General features: G+C 45.6%; 1 protein-coding gene across 4 annotated transcripts in view; it reads right to left on the reverse strand.

Moving 5' to 3' along the window:
* Positions 1 to 27,493, reverse strand: part of LOC139753455 (uncharacterized) — a 444,279-nt gene that overhangs the window by 30,041 nt on the left and 386,745 nt on the right. For 2 of the 4 annotated variants that reach the window (XM_071669985.1, XM_071669986.1), the window contains exons 4-9: positions 10,428 to 10,540; positions 4,656 to 5,334; positions 2,306 to 2,407; positions 1,840 to 2,028; positions 1,460 to 1,576; positions 162 to 312 (exon numbers count right to left, since the gene is read on the reverse strand). In XM_071669985.1, the coding sequence (XP_071526086.1) occupies positions 162 to 312; positions 1,460 to 1,576; positions 1,840 to 2,028; positions 2,306 to 2,407; positions 4,656 to 5,334; positions 10,428 to 10,540 (1,351 nt within the window). The remainder of the gene's footprint in view (positions 1 to 161; positions 313 to 1,459; positions 1,577 to 1,839; positions 2,029 to 2,305; positions 2,408 to 4,655; positions 5,335 to 10,427; positions 10,541 to 27,493) is intronic. The other 2 variants (XM_071669988.1, XM_071669987.1) reach the window with 2 other exon arrangements.

A 27,493-nucleotide genomic window follows, 5' to 3' on the forward strand; every position in this document is an offset into this window, starting at 1 on the left:
TCCACCTCCAATTTGGTCTCCCACTTCCCCTCACTCCCTCCACCTCTGACACATATATCCTCTTTGTCAATCTTTCTTCAGTTTCTAATGCATGAAGAGCAAAATGCTGAATGTTGCAAAGAAATTATGAATACCACTGCTTCACCTTCCTCAGTACCCACCTGCATTGATACTCGTTGGGTTGGCACCATCCAGAGCAACCGAAGGGTTCATCTGACCCATCCCTGCAGTCCGCCAACCCGTCGCAGAATTGGTGCTGGGGGATACACTGACTGCTGCGGCAAGTAAACTGAGTGTCAGGGTTGGGGCACACTGAAACACACACACAGTCGCTGTCAGACACTGAGAACTAAGATCCGCTGTTGAAAGGATGGCTGAGGAAAAGGATAGGAGAGGTAACGGAAGTAAAGAAAAAGAAAATTTTTAAGGTAAGCAGAAACCAGTTACAAAACTAGATATTATTTGTTTTAACTGGCTATCTACTTCCTGTTTAAAAAATTTAAAAAGAAGATGTTAGTGAAAAATTATTTAAAATGATCCATGCAACAGAACACAGAAAACCATCTATCAAAATATAAAGGTGTAAACTTTCTTAATAAACTAAAAAATGTATTGACAACTACTGCAGAACATTTGTAACCTTACCTCCCATGGCTGGAGTTAAGATGAGAGACATGAAGACCACACCCATAGAGCATGCAAAAGAAAATTGTTAGAAAAAACATGCAATCAAAATCATTGTAAGTCTATGATAATGTCACAGACATTACAAAGCCATGCACTGACATTAATTCATAACAGGTAATCTATAATTATTCATTATCTGAATTAAAGAACTACAAAATTAATATATTTGATGAGGTCAGGACTTGGATGAGACTTGCCACTGAGACCACAATGGCATGGTTTGGGAAACTGGGGAGGATCAGAGGTTTAAGCTGGAGGAAAGGCGAATCTCTTGGTTCTCGTAGTCTGAGCTGAGTAGCGCTGAGTGTGGTGACCTTGGGATATCTACTTATACACAAATATTATCATTATATATTTCATTATAAGCCTGGTATCACAAATATCCTGAAATTTGGTTTATTGCTCTTCTGACAAAAAAAAAGGAAACAAATGTCAGGAAGTACCACTTCAATATTTCAGAATTCTACAGTGCAAAAAGAACAGTGTGCGTTACTTGGTAAATAAGAGTGAGGTGACTGAACTAAAGCAGAAATACTGTGAGATTTGGTGAGATTTATCTTGACTATGAGCTTTGATCTACACAAAAGATACCAAGAGGGTGCATTCTATGAATAATTATTTTGCACAAATACCATAATTACTTACTGAATACAAAGAAAATAAGGCGGATGTATTTCATTCATATGTGTAGAACATGGCTTATTGACCATCAAAATTGGTGCAAATCACACTCAAATATGTATATAAAAACTTTTCATATCCTCATACTTACAGGTTGTACAATTGGCTTCATCAGAACCATCCCAACAGTCCATTTTACCATCACATTTAGAAGTTACTGGTAGACATGAAGTATTGTTACCACACTGGAACTTATCTGGTCCACAACCTGATGAATTGCATGAAATATTGATGAAAGAAGTATGTAAACAGTTTTCTTAATATAAATGTTTTTCTACGTATCACAATTCCTGAATTCAGAAGTCAAAATCTGACTGAAAAATAAGTCATGGCGTGACAGTAATACCTCTATTCATTTTCGATAACACTGTCCTACTACTGAATATTCATAATGATATTAAAAATGAATATTTTACTTCAACATTTAAAGATAGTATACTGTACAACTTAATCAAATTAAGGGATACTCACGACAATGCTGTTCATCACTCTGGTCATAACAGTTCATGTGACCATCACAGCGTTTGATGTGTGGAATACACAAGCCATCAGCACAACGCCACTCATCATGAAGACAGAGGGAGGCACTATGGCATCGAAATGCGCGGGATTCTAAAGCCTGACAAACTTCAGAATCAATAGCACAGAGACCACCACAACCTTAAATAATCAAGTGCAAGATTGTCAGTGTTATAGATATTACAAAACTTAAGGTGAATTAACAACAAAGTATACCAGTTTGTTTTCATGCTGTCTATATGCCTTCAGTGAAAATCCTACACAAATTTCCTGGGATGAAGTAATGATTTAAGCATGAAGAAGTGTCAATTTTGCTTAATTCTTCAATCTAATCCTTTAAAAAGAGGTCATGTAATATATGTATGATAATTCTAATACAATCATATTTAATTTCTGATATTAGATCAAAGCAGCCTACCAGTTCTGTCTCCAGAATCTCGAGCGATTCGACAGGTAGGGTATGGTTCACCCTGTAGACCCACACACACTTCACCAGGTAGACATGAGTCGCACAACCGCTCTGATAATGAAAATGCAAAAAATTATATATAAACACTGTGTCTGTAATTATGTTATAATACTGCTGGCTATACTCTGCTTGACAAAGGAGAAAGGATTCTATCCACATATTCCCCTTGTGTTGCAGAAAGTGACTACTAAGAGGGGTGGGAGCAGGGGGGCTGGAAACCCTCCTATTTTTGTATTTCAATTTCTAAAAGAAGCCAAGCAAGGAGTAACCATCTTTCTCTTGAAGGCTCAGGCTTGGATGTTTGAATATGTGTGGATGTAATGAAAATAAGAAATGAGAGAGTTACAGTTGTATGTTTGAGGGAAGGAACATGGATGTTCTAGCTCTAAGCCAAACAAACAAAGCTTAAGGGTAAGGGGGGAAGAATGGTTTAGGAATGGCTTAGGGGTAAAGATCGGGGCTAGTGTGAGGCTGAAAGCCAAGAAAAGGATGGCATTACTGCCAAAGCAGAAGTTTTGTGAGCATAAGGAAGTGAGCTCTAGACTGATGTGGGTAATAATAAAAATGGATTCCACAAGAAGGGTGAGTATTAGTGCTTATGGACTTGGCTGTAAGAAGAATGATGAAGAGAGGTGTGTTTTGGGAGCACCTGAGTGAGTGTGCCAGCAGGTATTGTTGCAAGAGTCCTATTTGTGATGGGTAATCTAAATGCAAAAGAGTGATGTGGCAGGTGAGGGTATAATTTGGGTATGGGTAATCAGTAAGCTGAAGAGAAAATCTGGTTTAAAAGTATACATAAGTATACTTTAGTCCATAACTGGAGCCTTTGACATAAAAAAAAAAAACATGGGAGAGGAGGAAAAATGGTATGTGGACATTATTGGATTACATAATAATTGGTGCGCAAAAGAGACCCTCAGATGTAAATATGCTGCCAGGGGCAGCTGATGGAATGGCTAATCATTACCAAGTGGAAGGGAGGAAGATCTGTAGAGGTTTTTGTAAAAGAGACTGCGTGAAGAAATACCAAGTGGGAGTAAGTGTACAATGGCAAAAGATGAGAGTAAACCAAGCTTGGGGAGTGGGTGAGGAATACAAGGTATTTAGAAAAGAAGCAGTGCTGGCATGTGTGAGAAGTGTGTGTGGCATGCACAAAGTGAGTGGTGGGCAGGTGAGAAAGGGCTGTGAGAGGTGGGATGACAAACTAAAGTTGTTAGTGAAAAGAAAAAGGATACTGGTGGGCAGTGCTCATGAGGAAGGAAAGCATGTGATTCAGTGGTGTACGAGGTAAAGCAGTAGAGAGTCGAGAGGAAGGCAGAGGGGCAGAAAAAGAAGGGAAGTAAGAGCTTTTGTAGCCAGCAAACTTCAAGCAGGTTAATAGAGTTAACACATGGTAAAATTAGTGAAGGAGGCAAATGGGGAAATGGCAACAGGCCACTGCCTGAGGTGAAGAAGAGACTGGTTGAGTACTTCGAAGTTTGTTGAATGTGTTTGATGACAGGGTGGCAGATGTATGGTGTCTGGATTGTAGAAGTATGCAAAGTGAGTCATGGCAAAGTGGTTTTGGTGAAGAGAGAAGAGTTGAAAACCTTGCTTAGGATGAAAAATAAGGCAAGGTGGCTGAAATGGATGGTACTGCAGTCAAATTTTTGAGAAAGGGGGTGACTTGTGTTGCTAACTGGTTAGTTAGGATTTTCAATGTATGCATGGATCATGAGGAGGTGCCTGAGATTTGGTGTGATGTATTTATCATGCCATTGTATAGAAGAAAGGGGAATAAAGGAGAGTATTAAAATTATAGAGACAAATTTTGTTTACCTTACATTTCTAAGTTATAAGGAGAATTGGTGACTGAGATGGTGGTAGCATGCATAGGGCATCAGACTTATGTGGAACAATGTGGTTTCAGGAGTGGTAAAGGATGTTTGGACCAGGCATTTGCTTTGAAAAATGTGTGTGAGAAATATTGAAGGATGTGTTTGAGGCATTATGGATCAGGGGAAAGTATATGATAGGGTTCACAGAGATGATTTGTGGAAGATGTGATGAATATATGGTGTGGGAAGAAAGTTATTGGATGCAGTGAGGGATTTTTATCAACTAATGCAACTATGTAAGCAGAAAGAGAGGAGGGTGAGTGGTTCCATGAGAAGATGGTTCTGTGGGATGGGTGTGTGAGGTCACTATGGCTGTTTGATTTGTTTAGAGACTGGGTAGCGAGGGATGTTTAGCAACAAAATAACTAAGGAAATAATGGTATCAGAAATCAGTTTATTACATAACAAATGGTAATATTTACCTGAGCTCAATTCATCTATTCTCTCCTCTTTCTGGGGTTTTTCATCCCTCCATGGTGCAGGTGTAGTAGTTGTTGTGGTGGTAGTCGTTGTAGTGGTAGTTGTGGTAGTGGTGGATGTTTCAGTGGTATGTTGGCACTGGCAGGGTCGTGTCTCCATATCCCCGCCAGTGCCCTGCAGCTGACTCACAAGGCTTGAAGGTAAACAAGGTTCTATACTGTTGACCAGGAGACCACGACCTGCATTTAGGCGACAGTTCCTAGTTCTGGTCTGATAATACTGCGGGAGGCATGGAGAGCAGCTTGACCAGGGAGCCCACTCTCCCCATCCAACGTTAAGGCTTGGGGTGCGGGGTGGAGCCTCAGTTGCAACACTGGAGGATTTTTCGAATCCAACAGTTGTGGTGGTGGGCAAGGTGGTGGTTGACGAAGGTAAGGTGTCCACCAACACCTCGATGAACCTTATGGACGTGATATCAACAGAATACTGACCCAACCACTCATGCCCATGGCGGTTGTTAAGTCCTCGAAGAAAAGCGGTTCCCAGTTTCTGAGCGGCTGCCACATCAGCCGTGTTAAGCACCAGTTGAGCTCGCACTAATAACGAACCCTCCGAGAGAGAAATGACTTGACTATGATTGTATTCACGAGCCCACACTGACGCTAGGAACAGTATGTCCAGCTGAAAGAGAACAACCGGGGTTAAAGATACAGATGTAAGGAGAAAGATGAAAATCCACAATCTAAATGCCATCATCTACAGGGTCAAATGTACCTTCACATTATATTCATAAACAATCTCAATCATTTACACACACTACACATCAGAACAAACTGCCATTACTTACATTATGATCTGAACCTCAAAAACTGAACCACACACACACACACACACACACCCACTTATAAATACGTAATGGAAAAGACACACACAGCGGAAATGATTTATAGGGTGGGGGAGGGGGCGAAAGTTCTTGGAGCGTTGAAAAATGTGTGAAAGGCAAGAGCATTATCTCAGAAAGCAAAAATGGGTATGTTTGAAGGAATAGTGGCTCCAACAATGTTAAATGGTTGCGAGGCATGGGCTATTGACAGAGTTGTGCGGAGGAGGGTGGATGTATTGGAAATGAGATGTTTGAGGACAATATGTTGCATGAGGTGGTTTGATCGAGTAAGTAATGAAAGGGTAAGAGAGATGTGTAGTAATAAAAAGAGTGTGGTTGAGAGAGCAGAAGAGGGTATTTTCAAATGGTTTGGTCACATTGAGAGAATGAGTAAGGAAAGATTGACAAAGAAGATATATGTGCCAGAGGTGGAGGGAACGAGAAGTGGGAGACCAAGTTGGAGGTGGAAAGATGGAGTGAAAAAGATTTTGAGTGATCGGGGCCTGAACATGCAGGAGGGTGAAAGGCCTGCAAGGAAGAGTGAATTGGAACGATGTGGTATATCGGGGTTGATGTATTGTCAGTGGATTGAACCAGGGCATGTGAAGCGTCTGGGGTAAACCATGGAAAGTTTTGTGGGGCCTGGATGTGGAAAGGAAGCTGTGATTTCGGTGCATTATACATGACAGCTAGAGACTGAGTGTGAACGAATGTGGCCTTTGTTGTCTTTTCCTGGTGCTACTTCACACACGTGGGGGGAGGGGGTTATTTCATGTGTGGCGGGGTGGCGACGGGAATAAGGGCAGACTATGAATGATATATATATAATTATGGATGGGGTTGTTAGGGAGGTGAATGCAAGAGTTTTGGAAAGAGGGGCAAGTATGAAGTCTGTTGTGGATGAGAGAGCTTGGGAAGTGAGTCAGTTGTTGTTCGCTGATGATACAGCGCTGGTGGCTGATTCATGTGAGAAACTGCAGAAGCTGGTGACTGAGATTGGTAAAGTGTGTGAAAGAAGAAAGTTAAGAGTAAATGTGAATAAGAGCAAGGTTATAAGGTACAGTAGGGTAGAGGGTCAAGTCAACTGGGAGGTAAGTTTGAATGGAGAAAAACTGGAGGAAGTAAAGTGTTTTAGATATCTGGGAGTGGATCTGGTAGTGGATGGAACCATGGGAGTGGAAGTGAATCATAGGGTGGGGGAGGGGGCGAAAATCCTGGGAGCCTTGAAGAATGTGTGGAAGTCGAGAACATTATCTCGGAAAGCAAAAATGGGTATGTTTGAAGGAATAGTGGTTCCAACAATGTTGTATGGTTGCGAGGCGTGGGCTATGGATAGAGTTGTGCGCAGGAGGGTGGATGTGCTGGAAATGAGATGTTTGAGGACAATGTGTGGTGTGAGGTGGTTTGATCGAGTAAGTAATGTTAGGGTAAGAGAGATGTGTGGAAATAAAAAGAGCGTGGTTGAGAGAGCAGAAGAGGGTGTTTTGAAATGGTTTGGGCACATGGAGAGAATGAGTGAGGAAAGATTGACCAAGAGGATATGTGTGTCGGAGGTGGAGGGAACGAGGAGAAGTGGGAGACCAAATTGGAGGTGGAAAGATGGAGTGAAAAAGATTTTGTGTGATCGAGGCCTGAACATGCAGGAGGGTGAAAGGAGGGCAAGGAATGGAGTGAATTGGATCGATGTGGTGTACCGGGGTTGGGGGTTGACGTGCTGTCAGTGGATTGAATCAGGGCATGTGAAGAGTCTGGGGTAAACCATGGAAAGTTGTGTGGGACCTGGATGTGACAGGGAGCTGTGGTTTCGGGCATTATTGCATGACAGCTAGAGACTGAGTGTGAACGAATGGGGCCTTTGTTGTCTTTTCCTAGTGCTACCTCGCACACATGAGGGGGGAGGGGGATGGTATTCCATGTGTGGCGAGGTGGCGATGGGAATGAATAAAGGCACACAGCTTTCCATGGTTTACCCCAGACGCTTCACATGCCTTGATTCAATCCACTGACAGCACGTCAACCCCTGTATACCACATGACTCCAATTCACTCTATTTCTTGCCCTCCTTTCACCCTCCTGCATGTTCAGGCCCCGATCACACAAAATCTTTTTCACTCCATCTTTCCACCTCCAATTTGGTCTCCCTCTTCTCCTCGTTCCCTCCACCTCCGACACATATATCCTCTTGGTCAATCTCTCCTCACTCATTCTCTCCATGTGCCCAAACCATTTCAAAACACCCTCTTCTGCTCTCTCAACCACGCTCTTTTTATTTCCACACATCTCTCTCACCCTTACGTTACTTACTCGATCAAACCACCTCACACCACACATTGTCCTCAAACATCTCATTTCCAGCACATCCATCCTCCTGCGCACATCTCTATCCATAGCCCACGCCTCGCAACCATACAACATTGTTGGAACCACTATTCCCTCAAACATACCCATTTTTTGCTTTCCGAGATAATGTTCTCGACTTCCACACATTTTTCAAGGCTCCCAAAATTTTCGCCCCCTCCCCCACCCTATGATCCACTTCCGCTTCCATGGTTCCATCCACTGACAGATCCACTCCCAGATATCTAAAACACTTCACTTCCTCCAGTTTTTCTCCATTCAAACTCACCTCCCAATTGACTTGACCCTCACCCCTACTGTACCTAATAACCTTGCTCTTATTCACATTTACTCTCAACTTTCTTCTTCCACACACTTTACCAAACTCAGTCACCAGCTTCTGCAGTTTCTCACATGAATCAGCCACCAGCGCTGTATCATCAGCGAACAACAACTGACTCACTTCCCAAGCTCTCTCATCCCCAACAGATTTCATACTTGCCCCTCTTTCCAGGACTCTTGCATTTACCTCCCTCACAACCCCATCCATAAACAAATTAAACAACCATGGAGACATCACACACCCCTGCCGCAAACCTACATTCACTGAGAACCAATCACTTTCCTCTCTTCCTACACGTACACATGCCTTACATCCTCGATAAAAACTTTTCACTGCTTCTAACAACTTGCCTCCCACACCATATATTCTTAATACCTTCCACAGAGCATCTCTATCAACTCTATCATATGCCTTCTCCAGATCCATAAATGCTACATACAAATCCATTTGCTTTTCTAAGTATTTCTCACATACATTCTTCAAAGCAAACACCTGATCCACACATCCTCTACCACTTCTGAAACCGCACTGCTCTTCCCCAATCTGATGCTCTGTACATGCCTTCACCCTCTCAATCAATACCCTCCCATATAATTTACCAGGAATACTCAACAAACTTATACCTCTGTAATTTGAGCACTCACTCTTATCCCCTTTGCCTTTGTACAATGGCACTATGCACGCATTCCGCCAATCCTCAGGCACCTCACCATGAGTCATACATACATTAAATAACCTTACCAACCAGTCAACAATACAGTCACCCCCTTTCTTAATAAATTCCACTGCAATACCATCCAAACCTGCTGCCTTGCCGGCTTTCATCTTCCGCAAAGCTTTTACTACCTCTTCTCTGTTTACCAAATCATTTTCCCTAACCCTCTCACTTTGCACACCACCTCGACCAAAACACCCTATATCTGCCACTCTGTCATCAGACACATTCAACAAACCTTCAAAATACTCATTCCATCTCCTTCTCACATCACCGCTACTTGTTATCACCTCCCCATTTACGCCCTTCACTGAAGTTCCCATTTGCTCCCTTGTCTTACGCACCCTATTTACCTCCTTCCAGAACATCTTTTTATTCTCCCTAAAATTTACTGATAGTCTCTCACCCCAACTCTCATTTGCCCTTTTTTTCACCTCTTGCACCTTTCTCTTGACCTCCTGTCTCTTTCTTTTATACTTCTCCCACTCAATTGCATTTTTTCCCTGCAAAAATCGTCCAAATGCCTCTCTCTTCTCTTTCACTAATACTCTTACTTCTTCATCCCACCACTCACTACCCTTTCTAAACAGCCCACCTCCCACTCTTCTCATGCCACAAGCATCTTTTGCGCAATCCATCACTGATTCCCTAAATACATCCCATTCCTCCCCCACTCCCCTTACTTCCATTGTTCTCACCTTTTTCCATTCTGTACACAGTCTCTCCTGGTACTTCCCCACACAGGTCTCCTTCCCAAGCTCACTTACTCTCACCACCTTCTTCACCCCAACATTCACTCCTCTTTTCTGAAAACCCATATATATATATATATATATATATATATATATATATATATATATATATATATATATATATATACACGTTGAGATGTATAGGTATGTATATGTAAGTGTGTGGACATGTATGTATATACATGTGTATGTGGGTGGGTTGGGCCATTCTTTCGTCTGTTTCCTTGCGCTACCTCGCTAACGCGAGAGACAGCGAAAGTATAATATATATATATATATATATATATATATATATATACATATATATATATATATATATATATATATATATATATATATATATATATATATATATATATTGCTTTGTCGCTGTCTCCCGCGTTAGCGAGGTAGCGCAAGGAAACAGACGAAAGAAATGGCCCAACCCACCCACATACACGTCCACACATGCACATATACATACCTATATATCTCAACGTATACATATATATACACAGAGAGACATACACATATATACACATGTACATAATTCATATATATTAAAAAGAGTGGGAACACAAGTATATATAACCCCGTAAAACACACACAGCAATCACACACACACTTTCCATACTCGAAATAAATCCAGCAAGTACAACAGAAGCATGACACATTCACGTCATATATCACATTCTGTCAACATTTAGTATCAACACTCCTACATTACTGCATCCAGACCATAGCATAAGTTCCATTCGTACTCACCTCGTTTTCTATTGACTGCGCCATAGACCTATACTCTTCGGACGTTGGATCCTCCAGCCCCGGCCAGAAGTTCTGGTTAGTTATTCTAAACTCCCCTTCTACCACGCTGCTCCCTGGAAACAGTGACAATACTTATATCGTCAATCTTGCTTTATGTTTTGTAGTAACCTATTACATATAAAAAACATGAAGTTATGATTCTGCATCTTATGTACTACATATTAAACCATAAGGTCAAGACTTCTCTATGTTACTTCTTAAGCATCAAACCAGTAAATCATGATTCATCTACCCTACATATTACAAGGCAAACCATTAGGTCATGATTTCTCTATCTTAATTCCTACATATTAAACCATTAAGTCATGATTCATGTTTCGTATTAATCTATGAAGTCATGACTTCTGTTTCGTGTTAACCTATGAAGTCAGGGGTTTCTGTATCATACGTATTACATATCATACCATGAAATCACGATTTTTGTACCTCACTTATCACATATTAAAACACTGTCATGATTTGGAAATAACAGACGTTGAGAGCAATGTGGTGATAGTTGAGGAGGGACTTGAGTGGTCCCTTTTCTAAGAGATGGGCTGCATCACGGTACGCTTCTGAGAAGAAGGGAAGGTTTGGGTTTTAAGACGGACATTATAAACTGGAAAGGTTCAGAGCTAGTTCAGAGGCACACTCCGTCACTACACGAAGAAGGGTATGTCACCCATCTGGACCACACGGCTTGACCCATTCACACACAGGTGAGAGAGTACTTAGCTATTGTGCAACGGAAATATGTACGTATATCAACAGACGACCAGAGAATCATCCAGAGTTAATAAAGAACGATGTACCATAGAAAGTGGCTCTGTCATGTGGAGCGTCAGCTATAACCTTATAACATTAGAGGAGAAGAGAGAAGGGTTGAGTTACAGATACTGTTGGGGATGCTTTTGAATACGACCCGGAAAGATCTGGGTAGACGAAGAACTCAAATTAGTATATCATCTTTGCATAAATGTGCGCTTTACGAATAAATGCTCAGCAATAATTTCTGGCAGAAATGTCCCATACACACACACACACACACACACACACACACACATATATATATATATATATATATATATATATATATATATATATATATATATATATATATATGGTAAGGGCAATTGAGGTCCTAATCAAGGCCATACCATTAACACTAAACATATATATATATATATATATATATATATATATATATATATATATATATATATATATATATATATATCCTAGCCTGAGCCAGGTCGACCAACCCTTAAGGGTGGATAAACAGCCGATTGACTGTGGACTGGCTGCGCTCGACCCTGGGCAGCCCGTGAAAGCGTCACGGCCAAGGAACGCTAACCGTTACACCACAGGAGTCCATATAACCCATGAGCTCTCCCTTAGGCCCAGAATTGGCATTTTGAGGGAGAACAGAGGACGGGGGTGTCCAACAGGAAGTGATGAGATAATACTGTGGTCAAAAGACCAAAGGGGACAGAGAGTAGTATATCTATAATGGAAGAGTTCAGAGGTTAAAAGAGAGATCAAATGTTCAGGGAAGAATGGTCTCGCTCATTACATGGGTACAAAGGAAGGGGGTCTCTATACTCCATCGGGATAATCCTGAATATAACCAATCTTGTGGTGTACAGTGATGTTCTCTGCGTGTGGCATGAGGTCGACTAGTTGAAAAATACTCCATAGAATCATAATTTCTGGCGCCAACGAGGTATTCCGAGAATGTTTCCCAAGACAGCCATATAAAGAGCACAACTATATATATATATATATTTTTTTTTTCTTTTTTTCATACTATTCGCCATTTCCCGCGATAGCGAGGTAGCGTTAAGAACAGAGGACTGGGCCTTTGAGGGATTATACAACGGTTTCAATACAGCGAAGCCTATTACAGTGACCATCCATCACTCAGCAATACTGTAGGTATCGACCTATGTCTGGCGTGAGGCAGGGAACAAGTGCCCGGAATGTCTATTATTCTTTCGCTTCTGCCTGGCAAGTCATCAGATAAATGGTCTTACGTTGATCAAATCACCTGATGGTGGCAGGACCAGCCAACCTTCCCCTCACTCCCTTCGCTCCCCACATATTTTTTGGTTGGTTCCCATGATTTCTGGAAATCTAAAACAGTCCAATCATCGTATATTTTCATTCACTATAACAGTAAACTTTCTTTGTTTAATAGAATCCTTAGTTTACGGCCTCGGATACTTAACCGCAATTCATCAACACTTATACCTGTAGAACACACGGTGTTCCGAGTGCTACAGACGGACGACCTACACGCAGTCTCCCTCCTTCAATCTTAACCCCATTCTGCACGACGTTACGGCCTTCGAGTGCAATGATATACCACCCTCCAGAGCACGCTGGCACGACCCTTGGACACGATGACAGGACCTTTAAACTTGACCCTTGAGAGTCGTCCTGAAGGGGTAAAAGGGGCTTTTCTTTTCATTCCCTGGTTAAACAGAGGCTTCCTGCACCGCCATAATGACAATAATTTAAGTAACTAATCTTGCCAAGTTTCAGCTTAAACCCCGGGAGAACTAATATGCCTTAAGACCGCGGTATCTCATTCGAATAATTAGCCCCGCACTATCACACGTTGGCTTATTAATAATTCATGACTGGGAGCTAATATTACAGGCACGCCGAGCCCTTCCACCTGTGTGGAGTCTGGTCGACAGCGATGCGCAGTGCTCGCCTACATTGTTCCCTGCTCAAGTGCAACTCCGGCGAGGATCTTAAAGACTCCAGCCACACATCGTAATTTAGACCCGTCGTCGGCTTGCGTTACGCAAACTGCTTTAATAACTATAATTATACATCTCTGGTGATAATTGCATATCTCCCTAATAGCTATTTTATCCTTCGGTTGAAAGTGTATAAGATACGGTGTGTGTGTGTGTGTGTGTGTGTGTGTGTGTGTGTGTGTGTGTGTGTGTGGACACTTCTTTTGCAATTCGCTCATAAAAAATTACGGTTCTCTTAGCAGTCGTGATATCTTACATCCTTGGTTCCTAGCGGTAAGATTTAATACGTGGGTGAGACTGGGGGAATGATAAGGGCTCAGAGAAATACTTAATCGCGTCTTAGATATCATAATGTCTTCTTCCAACACTGGGTGATCTGTCCATGGAGGATTGGTCTACCGGGAGTACACACACACTGAACTGTCGACCACAGGAAGGGAAACATCAAGCCAGTGCCCTCCTTAGACGGTCCTAGCCTGACGGACTGGATCCTTCATGGGGGAGTCGAGGGACCAGATTTCAACTCTATCGTCGTATAATTACCTGACTGTGATTGTACTGGGAGGGAGTTCTACAAATTTCCTGCAACTCTTTTTCTTTCCAACTAGACAGAATTAACTGAGGCCTTTTTTCACTGTGTCGCATCCTCATGACTTTGTATTTACTTGGGTTTAATACAAACAACAAATGTATCAGACCTTCGTAAGAGCTTGTCTAGGTCTCCCTGTGGGCTGATGCATTCCTCATGATTTCGGCACCAACAGGAAACATATACATGTAAGTCTGCTCTTTCTGGCAAGTCACTGGCACAGATCAAGGAGAGCGACGACCACAGAACAGAACCCTGAGGCACGCCGCGAGTGACTTCCTCAACCCATTTTAAGAAAGCTCCTCTGACCTACGTCCTTTATTCCCTTCCATCACGATAATGTGTGTGTGTGTGTGTGTGTGTGTGTGTGTGTGTGTGTGTGTGTGTGTGTGTGTGTTCTCCCTGGCCTTCCTTCATCCCATACTCTTCACTTTCCGACAGTGATGTATTCGGATTTTGGGATCGTGGGGCCAAAGGAGCAGGAAACCTAATTTCAGAGCCCTGGGAATTATCGGACCATAGAATATTCTTCTGAAGGTCGGATCCTAAATTTTCAGGGCCTCCTAAACCATCGGTCTATGAGGGCACGTAGCCTCCTATCCTGGTTCCCACTTATACCCCGCTCCTTTTCGACAGACAAAACTACACAAATGAAAAAAAAAAGGAACATCACAAGCAGGATTCCCGCACCAAAATGCTCGACATGGAGGGATTCTTCGAACCCATGAAGAGCTTCAGCGACCCTCCGAACCCATGAAGAGATTCAGCGACCCTCCGAACCCATGAAGAGCTTCAGCGACCCTCCGAACCCATGAAGAGCTTCAGCGACCCTCCGAACCCATGAAGAGCTTCAGCGACCCTCCGAACCCATGAAGAGCTTCAGCGACCCTCCGAACCCATGAAGAGATTCAGCGACCCTCCGAACCCATGAAGAGCTTCAGCGACCCTCCGAACCCATGAAGAGCTTCAGCGACCCTCCGATCCCATGAAGAGCTTCAGCGACCCGGTCGTGCTCACGATGTTCGTCTTCCACAGAACAGATCGAGGAACGGAGGGAATGAACCAATAAAACGACCAAAAATAGCGAGAAACTGTTTTCACAAACAAAGGCCTTGATGAAATACATGACGGTAAGAATTAAGACAACTTCTCTTTACGCTTAAAGGTAAAACACTTTCTCTCCCGTCTTTTTCCACAGGGGGTAAAAAAAAATGAAGTTCACAGATCGCATACACAAGTATCGTCCAGCGCTTCTGTCGCAACACAAAGCAACTACGTTTGTCCAGAGTGTCTTGTGACAGCAGGGAGAGAGAGAGAGCCGCTAACAGTCCCGTCGTCCCCTCCCCCTTTTCGGCAAAATAATGAGGGACGCAGGCGAGGAGCTCCATAAAATACACTGGCTCTTTCAAATTACATACGGGAGGCCACCTACTTAGCACGCATTGCGGAGGAGCACCAGACAGCGCGGGAGGAGGCTGGCCCGGGCTCGGGACGGCGGCGTGGCCGTGTGTCGCTCCGCTCCAGTCTTGTTAATTAAGGCTGGGCTCCTCCTACCCTGTTAATGAAAAAACTCGCGACACTGTAATTAACGGCGAGAGATTGAGGATCTTCTTCATATGCCATAACTCTCATTATGACCGCCAGGGGGAAAATAAATACTAAACGAAAGTAAAAGCGGATGATGCATAAAACTGAAGAGATGAAACCATATGTATATACATGTATATTTCTTTAATACTAGCTCAAACGGCACAGGCAACTGAAGCCCTTAGTCTCCCCATCAAATTCACAGATAAACCTTTCGCTGTGGCATGATGAGCTGTGCTTAAAAAGGAATTTTGGCTAACATTGCGAGGGGGGCCGAAGTGCAAGACCCGATACAAACACACACCACAGCCTTCCATGACTCATCAAACGACTGAAACTGAAAAAAAAAAACCCACCAGTGATGCGGTTGGGTTTACTGGTCACCAAATGTACCTTCGTCTTCTCAAATATTTCCTCCCCTCCCTCCTCCAAAAAAGTGAGCGACCTCCAAACACACCAGGGAAAGCTAGCCACCCGTCCCGTCCCTCTAAACCCAAAATTGGTGGATTCTTTCGAGGCTCCTCTACCCATGTCTGTGTCAGGACCATGCTATGGATCCGGGATAGGAAGGGGGTTGGGAACACCCAGAATATAGGAGGAAGAGGAAGGGGCTCAGAAATTCCACACGGGGTGGGAGGGGATCAGCAACTCTACGTGGAGGGGGAGGGATTTAGCAACTGTATATGGGGTGGAGAGAAGGCTCACCATAACAGGGACGGGTGCTCAGCCTCGGCCATACACAGGACATGAGCAGACATTGCCCAACAATCACCGTGCATTTGGTGCAAGATGGAGGCATGGACGTGTGTCTATGGGAGAGGGGAGAAAAGAGGTTAAGTTTATGTTCAGAATCGTCTCTCCCTTCCCACTGGGAACAGTCCAAACGCACCAGGCTACAGCCTTGGAGCCAGCGAGATAACGCGACAGCAGCAGTTTGCTGAGACAGGCCCGGCAGCAACCTGTTACAGCCCTGGGGAGAGGCCCGTTACAGGCCCATCAGCAGCCTATTACAGTCCTAGTCATAGGAGGCCGTTACAGGCCCTGAAACAGCTCTGTTGCAACTGCAGGAGAGGCGTACTACAGTTCATGCTGCAGCGCCAAGCGTGCATCAAATACAATTCAAATCAATATACAGAAAACAGCTTTCAATGACGAGAATGTGAAGAGTTTAGGACCAAGTATGGTGATGAGCAAAGGGCCCTGTGAGCCAGCACTGGCCATGGACCACAGCCGACAGGGAATGATGACCAAGGCTTTGGGTTAATACATTCAGGTGTCGCCATTTCAACTCTTCAAGGAGAAAAGGATAAGAGCTTCAAATACATTTTCATTTTTCCTTTCTTTTTTTTTGATTTCGCGGGGGAAAAATACTTCTGAATGTCGCCTTAAATCTAACTTCTTCAAGCCCACTTTTTGTTCACTGTTGCTTTGTCTGGGCAGAGAGTGTGCTTGGGCGGACGATGTACACCGAGGGCACATGTTCCCGGCGAACACACTACTGACACAGAGGTAACTGCACAGCAGGAGTGCGCCATTGAGCGCATATAAAAACAACGAGCATAAATCAGCGTTCGCTCAACCAGCATACTAATTACTAGCGCACAAGTGACCTGTAAACACACACACACACACGCACCAACGACGTGCTATTCAACGTATACTCAACCCACGTGTTTCATGTTGGCGTGCAAACAGGAGGGTTATGAGGAATATCACAATCCCCATCCTGTGCTCAGGGACACAGTAGGTCCCCTGCGACCACAAGGTGTGGGTCATGAACACAGGTGAGACTTGGCTGGGGCCAGGTGAGCCTACACCAACACACCCTCGGTAATCCATTACGTCGCTAATTAAGGCCTCGTCTTTACTGCGCGTCGCGAGGTGGGGGCTACGTAGGGGTCTCCTGGCCACGCAGGGGTTCTCAAATCTGCAAGGCCAAGCAGGACTACTCACACAGCAGGACTAGAGGCCAAGCAGGACCACTCACACTGCAGGGCTTGAGGCCAAGCAGGACCACTCACACTGCAGGACTCAAGGCCAAGCAAGGCCACTCATAATGCTAGGCTCGAGGCCAAGCAGGATCGCTCACACCCCTGGGCATAGGCAGCCACTCTCCTGACCTACAACAGAGACCAGAGGATGGTGTTCATATTAGTAGACTCAACAGCAACTACAGCCAAGTCCACTACTTTACGACCCATACAAATAAAAAAACAAACTAACAAACAGCGACACCCATCTGCCCGTCAACAGTACACAAGGATATCTGGGGCGCTCCGGTATACGTCATCTGTGAGACGCTGCAGACACACATAACCCCAACTCTATGGGCCAACTCGTGTGTTAAAGCTTGGCTTTGCCCAAGTCCCACACACCTGAAAAAAGAAGAAAAAAAAGCAGAAAAATAACAGAATCTCCCTCTAAGACCAGTAGGGTCGTCCCGTGCGATGACACACACGAGCTCAAGCAGACATACAAACGTCTCGCGGATTCGCGGAGCCCCAAGACCCGCCAACGCCGAACTCCGCCGCCTGCCGCTACACTCGCGCAGGGGGACCAGCCACCGGGCCTCGCTCGGTGCGGGATGTACCTCGGTGTCATTAACACCAGGTAAATGATGGCCGGGAGAGCCATGGTGAACAGAGGGACCTATTATGATGGTGGGAGAGGCTGTGAAGAGACAGTGGATTCAAGGCTTCATGTCCTGGAGAGCGGGGAGGGAGCCCGTCTTCCTAACAGCGTGTGTAGGGCGTGGTGGGAGGGAAGGTATGGGGTTAACTGGAACGGAGGAGGACAAGAGAAGATTGTGTTCAAGTGTTTACTATTTGTGTGTTACAAACTCATGTTGCCCTGTCTCATCACCTTGTGCATATTGGTATAGTGTCTTTACTTCTATGTACACACACACACACACACACACACACACCAACCCAAACCAGTGGCTATCAAGTTCCTCTCCATGGTCCAAGCTGTAGTCTTTACTTTCCGCCAAACGAAAAAGTGGGTTGTTGGCATCAGTCCACAAAAACGCACTCTCTCCATCTCACACGCATACAACACTCGACAACACGTAACTCATACGAATCTTATTTTCCAACGCTAAATTTTCCTACTGCGGGGGCGCTAAGCGCTAGCGAGCCACGCCTAACTGTAATATCTCGTACTAGGTATAGTTCCAGTGATGGTGCCCCACGACTGTAGACGTATCTCCCTATATTGTATATTTCTTATATATGCTGGTACCACCGGCTAGTTTACCGTGCACCCTATGGTAGCTCCTGGGAAGGCACGGAATTGGGTAAGTCTCCCCGCAGACACAGGACCATTCATTTTACCTATACTGCATAAATAAATACTGACCAACAGAAAAATAAAATGTGACCCTCTCCATGCCTCGTTCCCAATGGTGCTAGTAAACTTCCCTTTTTTTCCCCCCACACCATTTCAAGGATCATGACCATGTTCCCCATCACAGTACATCTCACACGTTCACTACCTCAAGCGCCGTATCACACTCGCAAACTGTTTCACACCGCCAGCCTGGCCAAGTTTACGGCGACAAAATAAATTTGCGAGTTTCTACACCCAACTTACACTGGCAGGATGTTAAGCAAGTCCATGAATATTCTAAATCCCTATTGTGTCCTCGTGCGCCAGGCCAAGCGCACCTGCTGAATGATTCAAGACTCAAACAAGGTTTATTCCACTATCTCAAAACTGGGAATTAATCCTAAATAAAAGTCACTCAAGTCGTGGGAGACAATCACGCCAACGGGTGGCTGCTGAACCTCCCTGGATCGACAGGAGGAGGTCGACACGATCTGTGATCCTTTACCAGATGCCACCATAACCTAAAACTTTCCTGGGACTATTTCTTTTTTTTTTTTTCCCCTTCTTCTTTAACGGTAGTTAAGACGACATGGGTAACTGAATGACCTTCTCACCTGTACACTATATATCTGGTCACCGGCGTTAATGGGGATGTTAACGTTGGGGTGGGTGGAGGGGGGGGGGGGTTAGGAGGTAGTCCTTCGCGAGACAAACTTCGACAAAAACTTTGACTTCAGCCTCGTCAACGGAAAACTTGAAAGGAAGTGGAGGGAGGAGGATCCGGCCATGCTTGAGGGGGTGGTGAGGCGGCGGGGCCCTCACCAGGTCGGCGTGCCCAACCCAGTCGCCCTCAACCTGCCAATTTACTCGCAGTAGAGTGTATCGGGGGGACCTCGTCGTCTCTCCCCCTGACCGATCCAAGGTCATGATCTGCCCCACCTCCATCGCAACAGACGCAAGGGGGAGGGAGGAGGCTAGGAAACTACGAAGGCAACGCACACCTGGTGAGGCGCGCTGTGAGGACGCCCGATGGAACGTCTGGCACCGACCTTCAATGGGCTGAATAAAGCCACAAGAGTCTCTCTAAAGGCAATGGTGGCGTTCAGAAAGCTAAGGCGGCTAGAAAGCCGTTATATACAAACGTGTACAAATCTCTATATATATGAAAGTACTGAGAGAGAGAGAGAGAGAGAGAGAGAGAGAGAGAGAGAGAGAGAGAGAGAGAGAGAGAGAGAGAGAGAGAGAGAGAGAGAGAGAGAGAGAGAGAGCCTAATGTCAAAATCAATCAACACCCCTGTCTCTACAATGAACATATTCCATTATCATATTACTCTCCCATTATAAAGCTGGACTAATATCATATTTTGCTCGCGGGCACAACGTAAATTCCAGCTTGATGAGCCTGTCATTCCCCCTTTGACTACAGTGGCTGCAGTGGCCACTTCTGAGGTTTCTGTAGTGCATCTATCTACTTATCTACTCCAAGGGACTCTTAGAGCTCTAAGTCTGTGCTCGAATCAGCAAGAGGGACAGCATGGACTCCTTTGAAGCGCGAAGTTGTTTGACTGTACTGTTTCGTCGAAAGAGGTACAGCCTTACAACAGTGACTTTTTCCTCAAGCAGGTCGAGCCATTATATATATGTATATATATATATATATATATATATACTTGACTTTTCGGTCTCAACTGAGAATCAACAAGATCCCTTTACTTCGACTGATCAGAGTTCAAAAATCACATTCTTTTGTTCTTAGTTATCTTAACCAAAGTGCTGATGCCAGGTTAGGCTACAAAGAACAACAACTAAGGACGGATCAACTTAATCATCTCCATTTCGGTCACCATCCAAGATCACCACGAGCGCTGCTGGTCCAGAAGCTGAGGACACACGAGTGAAAAGAGACGCATGAATTAGCCTGCTTCGGCCCTAATGTCGAAGATCATACGAGAAACTCCATTAATAAAATAAAGTTCTAAATCTCTATAATCTCTTATCATCGATAATTCTCGCGGATAAAGAGGGAGTGAGACAACACTATATGCACCTCCGTAAGGGAGAAAGACAACACCGTTATGCATCCTCCTTCCGAGGAGGTTCAAGGCGGGAACACAGACGAGGAGAACCGTCTTGTGTACGTGGGCGCGCGGGACCCCCAGCTGGGGCGCTTCCCGCCAACTCCGTGACCCAAACAATGGCGGGGGCACACGGTGGTCCCCGCCTGGCCATTGTCAGGGCCTACACTTCCCCCCCACTGCGACGCCTTTCATAAGAAGGCAAACGCCACACAAGAGCACAGATGAATGTCTTTGTAATTCTGATTTCAGGAATATTTTTCATCTCTCCCTCTGTCAAAGCAATTCTTTTTTGTTGTTTCTACCGATTTATCAATACATTTTTCCTCGGTTCTGTTTTTTTTACAAAGTTTATGTTGATTGACCACTAGGGGGAAAAGACGCATGCGACCCTTGTCTGGCACCCTGACCTGACCCTGAAGGCCAGGCCAGCATAACCAAAAGTCGTGCCTTCCTGCTCAAGGGGTCGTGTATATCGTCTTGCTCAAGGTTTGCAGAATCGTGGTCAAAGGTCGTACTGAGGGTTAAACCATATATGTAAAATATTTCTCGTAATTTGAAATGTAAACCAAGAGAGATCACTAAACCTTTTTTTTTTCTTCACTCCTGAAGGCGACGACCACGAGATCATTAAACCAATGGCTTCACTCCTGAAGGCGACGACCACGAAGTCATTAAACCTTTGGCCTCACTCCTGAAGGCGACGACCACCTTCAGCGCGACTATCCCACATCTGATTACGACGGTCCGTCCCTTGCATGCGACGGCCCGTCCCTCGGGTATGACGGTTCTGACCACGCCCTTACGGGTCAGGTGAATGGGCCGCGCCATCTTTCCCCATGGGTCAGATTGTCTCGCTTATTGAGTTAAAAGCGGGGAAATTTCTGAACAAAACGAACAGGTGTTTGATCTTGTTGATTCAATTACGAATATTCGTGAGGTCTCCATACGAACTCCAACGACATTCCCGCCATATTCGTATTGACGAAGTCTACTAAACTTCAGGTGAACGACAATAACAACAACAACATTCCAGACATTCAGAAGAAGAAGTGTGGACCCGTAATCAGTGGAGGTCGGGGGGAATACAGTGGCATTCTCAGATGCACTTTACGTCGTGATTCAAAGCTCCAAACATATGAATGTCACCCAGGAGAGTCCGCCGGCTTAAAAGGCATTCCACCCCGCGGTGCATAAATAAAGATGTAATATATCGCTGTCGAACTTCCTACCTGGAGCAGAGCAAGAGAGAAACAAGACTGGAAAATCTGGAAGGAAAGGAATAATGCTAAGAAGAGAAGAGAAAAGAGTGTTTTCTTAAATGATGAGATAACACTGCCGCCTACACCAACACCACGCCCATCACCACCACTACCATGCCTGCCCCACTAGCAGGACACATGAGACGTGGAACGAGCTCATGGGGCGCGTGCACAACCTGGAGGAGGGGAGACACAGTAGTCGACGTTGCTTCGGGGGTATGGGCAAAGAGAGGGGATGGCATTGCTGGGGAAGCGGGTGAGGAGAGGGAGTGGCTGGCCTTGAGGGACAGAAGAGGTATGCTGGTGCTGCGAAGATGGGGTGATGAAAGGGATGGGAAAGAGGCTAGGAGAAGTTCCCTTGGGGTGATGAAAGGGATGGGAAAGAGGCTAGGAGAAGTTCCCTGGGGGAGTTAAAAAAAAAAAACACACACACAAAGGGAGGAGTGGAGGGGCTATGGGTTTAGGAGTGAGGACCAATATTGGTGAATTACAACGGGTATAACTAGAAAATCATCACAGGATCCTTTCTCGACACTGCAGCGTATGCCACACTCAGTGACAAGCTAATGTCGGGTGTTGGCAGTCACCGGTCACAGAACCTCATCCTAGTCACAACCTACGACTGCGCCGGAGCGTAAACACGAGGTATCATCTCATGCAATGCGAGTCAGATTACTCATAGCGAAAGGCGACCAGTGCTCTCAACACACGTCGCATCGCATTCCCGTCTCGAGAGTGACTTTCAAATGATGAGAATCGAAGTACGAAACGCTAACCTGTTATCTTAAGAGAATCGTATACACCGCGCCGGACGGACTGCTAGTCCCACTCCAATCCCGAAGGGATGGTTTGCTGGTATAACCTCCACCTTCAGCCCCCAAGATCTAACACAGCCCCTCGAGTGTGTGACGCTATCTATCGCTCAAAACTTCCATGGTTTCAACCAAAAACCCCAACAGCACTCGATCATCCACCTTTAAGTCTATGCATTTACATTATTCTGCATAAAAACTCCATAAGTCTTCGCCAAATCTCGGATCGCGTTGACTCAAGATCCTCCGGCACGATTTAATAATCACCGAACATCACTTGATCTAAGCAATAGAGAGAGAGAGAGAGAGAGAGAGAGAGAGAGAGAGAGAGAGAGAGAGAGAGAGAGAGAGAGAGAGAGAGAGAGAGAGAGAGAATGTATATCCTGTCGTCGACACCCCCTTCCCCCTCTTACACACACACACAGGCCTTCCAAGATCACCTTCCATTTTCGTCCGAATCTCGACAAGTCTTTCAACTGACCTCCGCCTCTTTTCCAGCCATTTTCTATATCCTAGGCCGGTTCTCTCTGCTAGGGGGAACTGGTAGGCAAAGCCAACTACCACTACCAGTTCTGCCTTGGGGGGAGAGGGATAAGTGCATGTAACCAGGCCTGGTGATCGTGCACACCAACCACAAAGGTTGCGCACCATTACCCCCCTAGAGCTTTGATATTCCATTTTCTAAAGTCTCCCGTCGCTCCATTTTCTTTGAAGCCTTCAGTAATCCTCCTGCCTGCCATCTCTTCCGTAAAATGACATCCTTACCACATCACTTTCAGCAAAGGTGGACAGCTGTAATGGCCGTGTTTAATCATTTTCAAAGTAAAAAGTCAGACGAGTATGATTTTGCTGACGAAGACGGGAGGCCTATCACCGCTTATTCTTAAGAGAGTTTCTATCTTTTCTAAAACAAACTTGTCAGGAAATTCACCATCGTATTTAATCTACTTATTGGGGATGGCGCCGACGACTCACCTCGTCTCCTAAATGGATTTTTTCCCGATCGTTCAGCATATAATTTCTGATTTATTCCCTGCCATCCCAATTTTCTTCTATCGTCTTTTTTTTTTTCGATGCGCTCCCTGCAGCAGCTTCCACACCCCCGTCCTCTCACTGCGAGCTGCTCCGCTTCCATGTCACCCATGACTAATATCATGAACCTCCTCAAGTGTTTTTTTTTTTTCTTCCATGACGGCGAATCTTTATAGTCCCCGTTCTTTTTTCTGTTCCCGTTTCCTTGAGATTTCTGTTCCCGTTTTCTTGAGGTTTCTGTGACCGTTTTCTTGAGGTTCCTGTGCCCGTTTTCTTGAAGTTTATTCCACGCGACGCCTTAACTACAGTCTACGTCTTCGCTATTTCCATAAATTAAACGAAGAGCAGCCGAGCCCGGCGCACAATGGCCTGAAGTAGAATAGTTCAGCAACTACCGATACTAGTTTTAAGGTCTTATGTAGCGGGTAAAGTTAACAATGGATCTAGGATGGCAAGGTAATTTCCCAAGAGGTCTGGGAACTCTAAGAGAATTTACATTAACTATCGGCTGGTGTGTGTGTGTGTGTGTGTGTGTGTGTGTGTGTGTGTGTGTGTGTGTGTGTGTGGCGCGGAAGATATCACAGGGCCAAGGGTTCGAGGCCTCCGTATGAGGGATGCTCATGGCGAGCCAAGAATGATTAAACAATTACGAGGGGAATCGCCCGCGGGCTCTGAATACCGCAATGAAATTTAATGGATGGTGAATCTGTGACAGATGTGAATGGCGGGTGAGGTGGGCCTCATTACGTATGCACGGACGTTCCCCCCCAGCCGGAAATCGTCAGGATCTGTTCCAAAGATTTCCATTTCTGTCGGTGTATGTGTGTGTGTGTGTCTGTGTGTGTGTGTGTGTGTGTGTGTGTGTGTGTGTGTGTGTGTGTATCTCATGTACGCAAAATAGCTGTGTGGAAGGGGGCGCGATTTCCATGGCCTTAAAAACACACAAGTTGAACTCCATGGTATTTCCTCTCTCTCTCTCTCTCTCTCTCTCTCTCTCTCTCTCTCTCTCTCTCTCTCTCTCTCTCTCTCTCTCTCTCTCTCTCTCTCGCACACACACACCAGGAGGACACCGGTAACACGGTTTGTCTGAGGGCAATATTCTGGTCCACTCCGACCTGTCAACTGAGAATTAAGGTGCAATTGGTGAATTAACCTGGAGACCCCAAGCGACTACCTGCTGGGGACCGCGGGGCTTTGGCATCAACAGGACACCCGCACCCCGGTCTCTCGACAGAAGCTGACGCCTGGCGATGGGGCTGCAGCAGATCTTGACGCTAAAACACCAAGGAATAAATATCCACACTACACATCTACTCTAACACTGAGATACAGTTTGTCGTCCAGCATTTTCTAACACTGAGCTACAGTTTGTCGTCCAGCATTTTCTAACACTGAGATACAGTTTGTCGTCCAGCATTTTCTAACACTGAGATACAGTTTGTCGTCCAGCATTTTCTAACACTCCTACAGCTAAATGATCGAAGAGACGACGACTCTCTCCCAGGTCTTCCTTCACTGGGATATGTGACGCAACCAAAGGCAAACCCTTGGCCATCCAGGATCTTAATCTTTGCCATACGGCGACTCCTACGCGCAGCTGGCCAGGTGATGGTGGTGATGGTGGTGGTGTGGTGGTGTGGTGGTGGTTGGGGATTTTCTGAAGGCTGGGGAGGGGTGTAATGTTGAACTAGGAGGGTAAAAGAAGGGGAAAATGAAATAGGAAAAGCGACATACATGTAAGATGGCAAAATGCAAAAAAAAACATGTGGTGTTGGTTTACTGATGTGTGTGTGTGTGTGTGTGTGTGTGTGTGTGTGTGTGTGTGTGTGTGTGTGTGTGTGTGTGTGTGTGTGTGTGCGTGCGTGCGTGCGTGCGTGCGTGCGTGCGTGCGTGCGTGCGTGCGTGCGTGCGTGAGAGAGAGAGAGAGAGAGAGAGAGAGAGAGAGAGAGAGAGAGAGAGAGAGAGAGAGAGAGAGAGAGAGAGAGAGAGAGAGTTGCTCTGCATTCCTGGTGTGGGATCTCCACACGTACGGCACACTGGGTGTGGTTTAGGACATGGTTGCAAAGCTGGGCTGGATATGTTCATTGTGTTGGGAGATGGGGTGGTGGGAGGTGTGAGGCCTTCCCTTACGGACACACTCGTTTCCTTCACTGTCTACCCTGATACTACACACACACACACACACACACACACACACACACACACACACACACACACACACACACACACACTACCTCTACCTTACCTCCCACCTCTCCACTCTTTTCTCCTGTTTCTCGCTTTCCATCTATTCACCATTCTACTCACACTACATTCAGTCTTTGTAGCTTTCCCTTCGTGCGCTCTCCTCCCAGCTCACGCACTCTACACTCTCCTCAAACCTCGAACGCTCCACACACACACACACACACACACACCACACACACACACACACAGCCACACACATACAGCCATCGTGCCCCCACCCCACCCACACTCTCCTCGCATTTGAGTGCACTGCGTCGAACCCCTGGGACGCTGAACGCCCAGGATCATAAATCGGGCCGAGATTTCGCGGAAGATATATTTGAAAAAGTCATTCCGGTCGATCAATAGCAAAGATAAGACCGGCAAAAAGTGGGTAAGATTGAGTGCGGGTGACGCGAGCTGCAATGAGGAAAACGAAGAAGACGAAGTGCGAGGCTGGGCAGGACCAGGTTGCAGGAGGGTAGTGGTGGCTGGGGAAGACCAGGCTGCAGGAGGGTAGTGGTGGCTTGGGAAGACCAGGCTGCAGGAGGGTAGTGGTGGCTTGGGAAGACCAGAGTTGCAGGAGGGTAGTGGCAGTTGGGAGGAGACCCCAAAGGGATAGAGGCATGACTCCAGGGGAAGAGAACTGAGCCTAGGGGTGGGAGGTGACTCCAGGGAGAGAAATGAACCCAGGGAATGGTAGTGACCCAATGGGAGAGAGGTGACCATGGGGGAAGGGAGTGACCCTGGGGAAGAAAAGTGATGGACGACCCAAGAGGAAGAGAATGTCCTAGGAAGGATGATGGGACGTGAGGAGGAGGACTTACAGCTGCTCTACCTGGGGACCTCCGAGCGACTTATGATCCCAACCTAAGTCGAGACGCAGCGGACATGGCCATAAATGGGCACATGTTGGCCAATCCACCGAAAAGAACAGCAAAATGTAATCAAAAACGTTCGCATCAGTATATACGTATCATCCTCCATTATCTACGAAGTCTATACCGTTTTTGTGCAAATTATCTCCACTGTCGTAGACAGGGGCCTGGCCCTGTGCGTCGGGGGAGGAGGACCTGCTGGCGTCGTAACAAACGCTGTGTCTTCGAAGTCACTATACTTCCAACGGGAGCGAAGCAACAAAGGTGTTCCGGACTTAGCCAGCAACGTGGGGGTGTAGGCAACAATAATAAAGGTGAGTTGTTATTCTTTTCTTTTTGACGAATACAACTACGAACTACAGACAGCAAGAGGCTCTCTGAGACACATACGAGAGGGAGGGCATGAGAGGAAAACTTCGACCTCGCTGAAAGAAGGGAAGTCAAGACTTTTGAGGGAAAGTTGCCACA

The sequence above is a fragment of the Panulirus ornatus genome, chromosome 14 (genome assembly GCF_036320965.1).
Source record: "Panulirus ornatus isolate Po-2019 chromosome 14, ASM3632096v1, whole genome shotgun sequence".
NCBI lineage: Eukaryota > Metazoa > Arthropoda > Malacostraca > Decapoda > Palinuridae > Panulirus > Panulirus ornatus.